Source organism: Trachypithecus francoisi, unplaced genomic scaffold (genome assembly GCF_009764315.1).
Source record: "Trachypithecus francoisi isolate TF-2019V2 unplaced genomic scaffold, Tfra_2.0 Contig00314, whole genome shotgun sequence".
In the NCBI taxonomy this organism is placed as follows: Eukaryota; Metazoa; Chordata; class Mammalia; order Primates; family Cercopithecidae; genus Trachypithecus; species Trachypithecus francoisi.
This window is the reverse complement of record NW_022680562.1, coordinates 137200-148138: the sequence shown is the minus strand read 5'-3', so window position 1 is coordinate 148138 and position 10939 is coordinate 137200. Positions and strand designations below refer to the sequence as shown.

At 40.3% G+C, this 10939-nt stretch overlaps 1 protein-coding gene across 1 annotated transcript; it reads right to left on the bottom strand.

The window, feature by feature from the left end:
• Nucleotides 1-8925: 8925 nt before the first annotated feature.
• Nucleotides 8926-10691, bottom strand: LOC117083242 (zinc finger protein 724-like). The gene is made up of 2 exons (XM_033210655.1): nucleotides 9852-10691; nucleotides 8926-9040 (listed from the first exon to the last, which is right to left on the bottom strand). The coding sequence occupies exons 1-2, from the start codon at nucleotides 9997-9999 to the stop codon at nucleotides 8937-8939; spliced, it is 252 nt and encodes an 83-aa protein (XP_033066546.1). The 5' UTR covers nucleotides 10000-10691; the 3' UTR covers nucleotides 8926-8936.
• Nucleotides 10692-10939: the final 248 nt, after the last annotated feature.

The following is a 10939-nucleotide window of genomic DNA, read 5'->3' as shown; positions in this document are numbered from 1 at the left end:
AACAGAGAGCCAAATCATGGATGAACTTCCATTCACAATTGCTTCAAAGAGAATAAAATACCTAGGAATTCAACTTACAAGGGATGTAAAGGACCTCTTCAAGGAGAACTACAAACCACTGCTCAGTGAAATCAAAGAGGACACTAACAAATGGAAGAACATACCATGCTCATGGATAGGAAGAATCAATATCATGAAAATGGCCATACTGCCCAAGGTAATTTATAGATTCAATGTCATCCCCATCAAGCTACCAATGGCTTTCTTCACAGAATTGGAAAAAACGGCTTTAAAGTTCATATGGAACCAAAAAAGACCCCACATTGCCAAGACAATCCTAAGTCAAAAGAGCAAGCTGGAGGCATCACGCTACCTGACTTCAAACTATACTACAAGGCTACAGTAACCAAAACAGCATGGTACTGGTACCAAAACAGAGATATACATCAATGGAATAGAACAGAGTCCGCAGAAATAATACCACACATCTATACCCATCTGATCTTTGACAAACCTGAGAAAAACAAGAAATGGGAAAAGGATTCCCTATTTAATAAATGGTGCTGGGAAAACTGGCTAGCTATAACTAGAAAGCTGAAACTGGATCCTTTCCCTACTCCTTATACGAAAATTAATTCAAGATGGATTAGAGACTTAAATGTTAGACCTAATGCCATAAAAACCCTAGAAGAAAACCTAGGTAATACCATTCAGGACATAGGCATGGGCAAGGACTTCATGTCTAAAACACCAAAAGCAATGGCGACAAAAGCCAAAATTGACAAATGGGATCTAATTAAACTAAAGAGCTTCTGCACAGCGAAAGAAACTACCATCAGAGTGAACAGGCAACCTACAGAATGGGAGAAAATTTTTGCAATCTACTCATCAGACAAAGGGCTAATATCCAGAACCTACTAAGAACTCAAACAAATTTACAAGAAAAAGACAAACAACCCCATCCAAAAGTGGGGAAAGGATATGAACAGACATTTGTCAAAAGAAGACATTCATACAGCCAACAGACATGTGAAAAAATGCTCATCATCACTGGCCATCAGAGAAAGGCAAATCAAAACCACAATGAGATACCATCTCACACCAGTTAGAATGGCATTCATTTAAAAGTCAGGAAACAACAGGTGTTGGAGAGGATGTGGAGAAATAGGAACACTTTTACACTGTTGGTGGGATTGTAAACTAGTTCAACCATTATGGAAAACAGTATGGCGATTCCTCGAGGATCTACAGCTAGAAGTACCATATGACCCAGCCATCCCATTACTGGGTATATATCCAAAGGATTATAAATCATGCTGCTATAAAGATGCATGCACACGTATGTTTATTGTGGCACTATTCACAATAGCAAAGACTTGGAATCAACCCAAATGTCCATCAGTGACAGACTGGATTAAGAAAATATGGCACATATACACCATGGTATACTACGCAGCCATGAAAAAGGATGAGTTTGTGTCCTTTGTAGGGACACGGATGCAGCTGGAAGTCATCATTCTCAGCAAACTATCGCAAGAGCAGAAAACCAAACACCACATGTTCTCACTCATAGGTGGGAACTGAACAATGAGATCATTTGGACTCGGGAAGTGGAACATCACACACCGGGGCCTATCATGGGGAGGGGGTGGGGGCAGGGATTGCATTGGGAGTTATACCTGATATAAATGATGAGTGATGGGTGCTGATGAGTTGATGGGTGCAGCACACCAACATGGCACAAGTGTACATATGTAACAAACCTGCACGTTATGCACATGTACCCTAGGACTTAAAGTATAGTAATAATTTAAAAAATAAATAAAATAAATAAAAAAATAACATTAGAAAGGAAATCTAAAAAAAAAATACTTAAACATTAAAAAATAACTAACAAATCTTTTAGAAAAAAATATAGGGGAAAGACATGATATTGGTCTTGGCACTATTTTCTTAGATACCAAATTAAATGTATGAGCAAAAAAGAACAGGAAAATTTAACCAACCATACTTCAAAGTTTCTGCAGATTAAAAAAAAAAAAAATTCAAGTGCAATGTCTCCTAGGAAACTGGTAAAATATTTGCAAATCATATAATAGGAGTTAATACTCAGAACATATAAGCAGCTCTTATACTGAGCAATAAAGTTGAATAACTTGATTTAGAAAAGGATGAATAATTGAACTAAATTTTCATTTAAAAGATATACGGCTGGGTCAGGTGCGGTGGCTCATACCTCTAATCCCAGCTCTTTGAGAGGCTGAGGCAGGTGGATCATGAGGTCAGGAGATCGAGAGCATCCTGGCTAACACAGTGAAACCCTGTCTCTACTAAAAATACAAAAATTAGTCAGGTGTGGTGGCGAGCGCCTGTAGTCCCAGCTACTAGGGAGGCTGAGGCAGGACAATGGCATGAACCAGGAGGCGGAGCTTGCAGTGAGCTAAGATCATGCCACCACACTGCAACCTGGGTGACAGAATGAGACTCTGTCTCTAAACAAAACAAAACAAAACAAAACAAAAATAAAATACACACTACTGGGCATGGTGGTTCACCCCTGTAATCCCACCACTTTGGGAGGCCAAGGCTGGTGGATCACCTGAGGTCAGGAGTTCAAGATTAGCCTGGCTAACATGGTGAAACCCTGTCTCTACTAAAAATGCAAAAATTAGCCAGTTATGGTGGCACACTCCTGTAGTCCCAGCTACTCGGGAGGCTGAGGCAGGAGAATCACTTGAACCCAGGAGGTGGAGATTGCAGTGAGCCGAGATCACGCCACTGCACTCCAGCCGGAGTGACAGAGTAAGACTCTGTCTGAAAAAAACACAAACAGGCTGGTGCAGTGGCTCACACCTGTAATCACAGCAGTTTGGGAGGCTGAGGCAGATGGATCACGACGTCAGGAGTTCAAGATCAACCTGGCCAAGATGGTGAAACCCAGTCTCTACAGGCACAGTGGCAGGCGCCTGTAATCCTAACTACTCAGGAGGCTGAGGCAGGAGAATCACTTGAACCTGGGTGGCAGAGGTTGCAGCAAACCAAGATTGCGCCACTGTACTCCAAACTGAGTGACAGGGGGAGACTGTGTCTCAAAAACAAACGAAAAACACACACAAACAAAAGATACAAAAATGAGAAAGAGCATTTGAAAGGACACATAAATTTACTAATTTGTGAAGACATACATAGAAATCACAATGAAAAGCAAAATCACCCCACACCCATCATCATTAGATAAATGACCACTATCATGTTTCTAAAAAAAACACCAAATCTGGCCAGGCATGATGGCTCATGCTTATAATCCCAACACCATGGGAGGCTGGATAAAGACCATCCTGGATAATATGGTGAAACCCCGTCTCTATTAAAAATACGAAAAATTCGCCGGGCTCGGTGGCTCACGCCTGTAATCCCAGCACTTTGGGAGCCGAGGCAGGCGGATCACAAGGTCAGGAGATCGAGACCATGGTGAAATCCCGTCTCTACTAAAAAATACAAAAAAAAAAAAAAAAAAGCCGGCCGCCGTGGCGGGCACCTGTAGTCCCAGCTACTTGGTAGGCTGTGGCAGGAGAATGGCGGGAACCTGGGAGGCGGAGCTTGAGTGAGCCGAGATAGCCCACTGCACTGCAGCCTGGTGGACAGAGCGAGACTCTGTCTCAAAAAAAAAAAAAAAAAAAAACGAAAAATTAGCCAGGCATGGTGGCATGTGCCTGTAGTCCTAGCTACTTGGGAGGCTAAGGCAGGAGAATCGCTTGAACCTGGGAGGCGGGTGTTGCAGCGAGTCGAGATCGCACCACTGCACTCCAGCCTGGGCAACAGAGCGAGACTCCGTCTCAAACAAAAAACCAAAAAAAAAAAAACCACCACCAAATCTGTTGACGATGCTATGAAAATGAAACTTATGTTCATTGTTGATGGAAAACAAGGATGCAGCCATTATTTTAAAATGTTATGTTTCACACAGAATTAAAAGTGGAATTATAATTAAATACAGCAATCCCATTTATGAATCTATATCCAAAGTTTGCAACACAGGACCTAGAAGAGATACATAAACATCTATATTTATTGTACCAGCACTCACAAAAGGCAAAGGCTGAAGTAATCCAGATGTCTTTCGATTCATAAACATAAAAATGATAACATATACATACAATGGAATTTTATTCAGCCTTAAAAAAATTGTGGCCAGGCCGGGCGCGGTGGCTCAAGCCTGTAATCCCAGCACTTTGGGAGGCCGAGACGGGCGAATCACGAGGTCAGGAGATCGAAACCATCCTGGCTAACACGGTGAAACCCCGTCTCTACTAAAAAATACAAAAAAATTAGCCGGGCGAGGTGGTGGGCGCCTGTAGTCCCAGCTACTCGGGAGGCTGAGGCAGGAGAATGGCGTGAACCCGGGAGGCGGAGCTTGCAGTGAGCTGAGATCTGGCCACAGCACTCCAGCCTGGGCGGCAGAGCGAGACTCCGTCTCAAAAAAAAAAAAAAAAAAAAAAAAAATTGTGGCCAGACATGGTGGCTCATGTCTGTAATCCCAGCACTTTGGGAGGCCGAGGCGGGCGGATCACTTGAGGTTAGGAATTCAAGACAAGCCTGGCCAACACGATGAAGCTCCATCTCTACTAAAAATACAAAAAACTAGCCAGGCCTGGTGGTACATGTCTGTAATCCCAGCTACTTGGGAGACTGAGGCAGGAGAATCACTTTAACCCAGGAGTTGGAGGTTACGGTGAGCCGAGATCACACCACTGCACTCCAGCCTGGACAAGAGAGTACGACTCCATCTCAAAAAAAAAAAAAAATCAATCAAATTTAGAAGAAAATAATAGCCTTATATTGCTAAATTAAAAAGAAATATATATTTTTGCAGAATATAATTAAAGCCTCTGATATATATAAAACAAATATTTGAAAATAAATTATGTTTTTATTTAGATATAGGCTGAAGAAAGTGAGTGCAAATCCTGTAATTCCTCTTTGCCTGCAGCAAACAAATGTATAAGTATTTTAGTAAATATGGAGTGCCTACTAAGTATCTAATTTACTTTATTCATAACACTTAAATTGTGACATATTGTCCTAAATGTGTGAATCCAAAATTTTGGACAAATTTGAAATACAAAATAGAAAGAAAAATGAATAGGGTGACATTAGTTTGATGGAAAAATAAAAAGTGACATATTTTCTTATACCCTGAGAGCAAGAAAATTTGTCAGCCATCCCTAACAAAAATGTCTTTGAGAGAGCCAACCATCATGTCACACCTGTAATGACAACAACATGGTACACTGAGGTTGGAGAATTTCTTCAGACCAGCTTGGGGTATGCAGCAAGTCCTCATCTCCAAAATAAGTGCCTTTAAGGGAGCTTTAAAGGCCGGGCACGGTGGTTCATGCCTGTAATTTCAACATTTTAGGAGGCTGAGGCAGGTGGGTCACCTGAGGTCAGGAGTTCAAGACCAACCTGGCCAACATGCTGAAACACTCTCTCTACTAAAAATACAAAAATTAGCCAGGCATGGTGGTGCATGCCTATAATCCCAGCTACTTGGGAGGCTGAGATAGCAGAACTGAGTGAACCAGGCTGGGAGGCAGAGGTTGCCGTGAGCTGAGATCAGGCCACTGCACTCCATCCTGGGTGACAGAGATGAGACTCCTCTTAAAAAAAAAAAAAAGAAAGAAAGAAAAAAGGCCGGCCTTAGTGGTTCATGTCTGTAATCTCACCACTTTGAGAGGCTGAGGCGAGTGGATAATCTGAGCTCAGGAGTTCAAGACCAGTCTGGCCAACATGGCGAAACCCCATCTCTACCAAGATAAAAAAAATTACCCAGGCATGGCTGGGCACGATGGCTCATGCCTGTAATCTCAACACTTTGGGAGGCTGATGCGGGTGGATCACCTGAGGTCAGTTCAAGACAGCCTGGCCAACATCGTGAAATCCCGTCTCTACTAAAAATACAAAAATGTGCCAGGTGTGAAGGCACATGCCTGTAATCCCAGCTACTTGGGAGACTGAGACAGTAGAATTGATTGAACCCGGCCGGGAGGCAGAGGTTGCAGTAAGCCGAGATCAGGCCACAGCACTCCAGTGTGGGTGACAGAGATGAGACTCCATCTCAAAAAAAAAAGAAAAAAAAAAAAAAAAAGCCGGGCGCAGTGGCTCATGCCTGTAATCTCAGCACTTTCAGAGGCTGAGGTGGGTGAATCATCTGAGTTCAGGAGTTCGAGACCAGGCTGGCCAACATGGCTAATCCCTATCTCTACTATAAATACAAAAATCCGGGCATAGCCGGGCGGGATGGCTCACGCCTGTAATCCCAGCATTTGGGAGGCCGAGGCGGACAAATCACCTGAGGTCAGGAGTTCGAGACCAGCCTGGCCAACATCGTGAAAACCCATCTCTAGTAAAAATACAAAAATTAGCCGGGTGTGGTGGCAAGTGCGTGTAGTACCAGCTGCTTGGGAGGCGGAGGCAGGAGAATCACTTGAACCTGTGAGGAGGAGGTTGCAGTGAGCCAAGATTGTGCCATTGCACTCCAGCCTGGACAACACAGCGAGACTCCACGCCCCGCTTCCAAAAAAAAAAAAAAATTATGCAGTCATGATGGCATATGCTTGTAATCCCAGATACTTGGGAGCTGAGGGGGTAAGATCACCTGAACCTGGGAGTCGTAGGTTGCAGCGAGCTGAGATGGTGCCACTGCACTCCAGCCTGAGCAACAGTGAGACTCCGTCTCAAAAGAAAAAAGAGAGACAGAAAGAGAGAGAGAGAGAGAGCTTTGAGATCCAGGGAGGGAGTTATGGAACTGATAATGCCCCAGACTGAGGCACATCCTTTTCGGAAGGCAGGCATTCATTCAGGTGGCAAACTATAGGACCTCTGTTCTTGGCAGACCAAAAAAGAGCCCACCCAACTTGGTCCCACTGAGAATATTAAACTTACCCTGTAACAATCTCATATTCCTCCTAGTCACAGTCTGGGAGAGGTCCTGCCCTTCCACAGGGCTGGAGGAAGATACCCATTTATAGTCATGCAGGCAGGTTTGCAAGACCTTAGCCTTTACTGTGGTCCCTGAAGCAGTTCCATGACTCAGTTCAAGGCCAGTTCTGCCTACATAGAAACCCACACAGTGACCTGGCAAAATCCTCTTTGATGCTCAGTGAAAGCCATACTCAATCACATCCTGATGTAATGCTTACCACATGCAGACATGACTACAGAAACCTGCCTAGTGACTGCCCTACTGATCAAAGTCCTGAAGGATATTCAGCCTGTCCAAAAATAAAATGCAAATTACAACTACACAATCCCCTTGTAACAAGCCAACTAAAGTAAACCCTTGTGCAGACATAGCAGCCTTGTGAGCAACCTACAACCCCTCTTCATTACAAACTCAGAGGGCATCCTATTATCTTGGGAGCCCAACAAAAGATCTTTACCTCCTGAAACCAGTTGATAAAAACTTGAAGAGGTGTTTGTTTCTTGAAATTCACAGACACCAGTGCAAAACTATATGGTGCCCAGTGTCAATGTTTCTATTTTAAAATAGCACTGGAAGTATGCAGCAGAATAGTCAAAACAATTTTTAAAAAGCCATTAAAATGGAAGACAAATAGGTAAAAAGTTGCTGTTTGTAGATCATATAATCTCATATATAAAAAATCATACACAGTACATTTAAACATGTCTAAACTAATTAATATACTCAGTAAATTAGCAAAATATAAAATTAACATACATTTATAAGATAAACTTCCATAAACAAACTATCTGATAAAATAAAGGAAGAAAACAATCTTATGGTTAATAGCATTAAAATAATAAATTTCTTAGAACAAATTTAACCAAGGATCTAAAAAACCTTTGCAATAAATGATATATCAATGGAGGAAATTAGAAAAGACACAAATTTTAAAATATTTTGTGTGTATGGATTGAAAGAATAAATACTGTTAAATTGACATATTATCCAAAGTGATCTACAGATTTAATAAACTCCCTATCAAAATCCCAGTGGTATTTGTTTTCACAGTAATGAAAAATACAATCATAACATTTACTTGAAACTTCAATAAGCTCTGAATAATGAAAGCAATCTTGAGGAAAAAGAACAAAGCAGGAGGACAACATACTTTATAATTGCAAACTATATTTCAAGACTGTAGTAATGAAAACAGGATGGAATGTGCAGAAAAAAATGAACAAAAAGATGAAACAGAAACCACTATTTTCCTCATATTTCAGACATGATGTAGAAAGAAAACTTTAAAAAATAGTTTAACATAGAGTTTCTTAAAATTTCACAGATATTTATGTGTCCACCAAAACATTAAAAAAGCAGATTTTTTAGTCTTGTATATGCCAAAAAGGGGACTTTGGCTCTCATTGAAAACTAGAAAGATAACTGAAGGGAAAGTATATTCCTTAGAAAAGTTAGAAGGATAAGAAAAAAGATACCCCTATGTAAGAGAAAAAAAAAAAAAAAACTTCAGGCTTCCCAGAAACTATTTTCCTTGGATTACAACTCCCAAATTGTATTTCTTATTTTTATTCGTTTATATATTTGTTTATTTATTTGAGATGGAGTTTCACTCTTGTTGCCCAGGCTGGAGTGCAATGGCGCGATCTCAGCTCACCACAATCTCTGCCTCCCGGGTTCAAGCGATTCTCCTGCCTCAGCCTCCCGAAAAGCTGGGACTACAGGCATGTGCCACCACACCCAGCTAATTTTGTATTTTTAATAAAGACGGAGTTTCACCACATTGGTTAGGCTGGTCTCAAACACCCGACCTTAGGTAATTCGCCCACCTTGGCCTCTCCAAGTGCTGGGATTACAGGCGTGAGCCACCACACCCAGCCCCAAATCGTATTTCAAAAACTGACTTTCTCCTTGACATTTGGACCTCTCATCTGTGTCACTGTTATATTCACTATCACCTACCTGGGGGTTTGGCCACCATCTCATGTCTCTCCACATTCCAGGGTTCTTTGCCTTGCTCCAGACAGGTGATCAGGTCTGGCTTAGAGACAGCAATACCTGTTTTATTAAAAATAAATAACATGAATGCTGCTCATATTCTTCAAATAATGTGCTCAGTAAAGAGAGTGTAATTAATAGAATAGTAAATTAATTACAAAATACTAATTTAAAACAGAAATTTCTAAATATTTAGACTTTTTTAATTTGTAGGTTCTTAATTTTACTACTTAGTATTACTGAATCAAAAACTGGAGATGATAATTAGATTTTAAGGTATAGAAAACAACATTTTATGCCACTCAATTTCTGGAATTACCACTAATTTAGAGGGAAGGATATAGATCAGTTCAGGAATGTAAAAAGTCCAGATCAAAATGAAACATCTTGAATTTTTTTTTTCTACACTGACAAATCCCCAAAATTTTCTTTCTTTCTTTTTTTTTTTTTTTTTGAGATGGAGTCTCACTCTGCCACCGAGGCTCAAGTGCAGTGGTGCGATCTCGGCTCACTGCAACCTCTGCCTCCTGGGTTCAAGTGATTCTCCTGCTTCAGCCTCCCAAGTAGCTGGGACTACAGGTGTGTGCCACCACACCTGGCTAATTTTTGTATTTTTTTTAGTAGAGATGGGGTTTCACCATGTTGGCCAGGCTGGTCTTGAACTCCTGACCTCAGGTGATCCAAAGTCCTGCCTTGGCCTCCCAAAGTGCTAGGATTACAGGCATGAGCCACTGTGGTTGGCCCCCAAGACTTTCTTAGAAATAGAGATCTGATACTCATTTATACAAAGATCAATTACCAAAAAACATTCTAAAAAAAAAAATGAAATCTTTAGGGTATATTAGGAATTGTATATTGAAGTTATTCTCACCCAGGAAGACCAGGTTTCTGTAGTTCTCTAACATTACGTTCCTATATAAATTCTGCTGTGCAGTGTCCAGGCATTGCCACTCCTCCACAGAGAATTCTATGGCCACATCCATAAATGTCAATGGTCCCTGAAAAGTACACACACACATATTTACCAAGTGGCCATGGGCAAAATTTTTAATTTGACTCAAGTTGAAATGAATGACTAAAGAGTTGACTTATAAAAGTGAATGAAATTACCCAAATGAAGTAATTTTAAAGACAGAAATATTCTCTGATGTATTCTCTAACTCTGAGAAAAGACTAGAATAAGATCCACAACATCAATTTATATATGATACTTTTCTGGATAATAAAATATAAAATTAAGGGCATGAACACAAGCATGTACATTCTGGAGTGCTATATTCACATTATACATAATGAGTTCTGTTGAGATGAAAGATATGTTGAGTTACAAGGTATATTTCAAATTTTAATGTGTACAATAAACTGGAAATCTTGTTATGCTTTTTTTTTTTGCAGAAGATCTGGAATAAAGTCTGAGTTGCTGAATTTTTAATAAGCTCACAAGAAATGCCAATGATTTTGCCCCAAAGAAAAATATTTTATCAAACATCCAATAAGTGAAATAACCTGTTTTTTCCCCCTGGTTTTCACAGCCTATAAGAGAGAGATGATAGTCTTCATTTTCCAAAGACAAATATATGGAAAGAAACCTTAAGAAAGAAGAGCAGCTGCCAGATTACATTTGAAAATTTATACAAATCAGCTTCATAAAGATACTTAATAATGAAGAAAAAAATAACTCTATAGTGAAAAAATCTGTCAGAGAGCTCTTTACCAAGTGAATCATTAGCATCAACTGCACTAGGACAAATTTTCATGATGTGCTAAAACACTCAGAAGGACACAGCATCACTGCTGAAATATTGTTTCCAATTAGTAAATTATAGTCTAAATTCAACTGTGTGGAAACAACAGTTTTATGCAAATTTCAAGATACAGGTATCTTCTATCTTGATACAGGATATCTCAAAATATAGGAATCTTCTATTCAAGATCTTCTATGTTCTGTAATGTTTAATA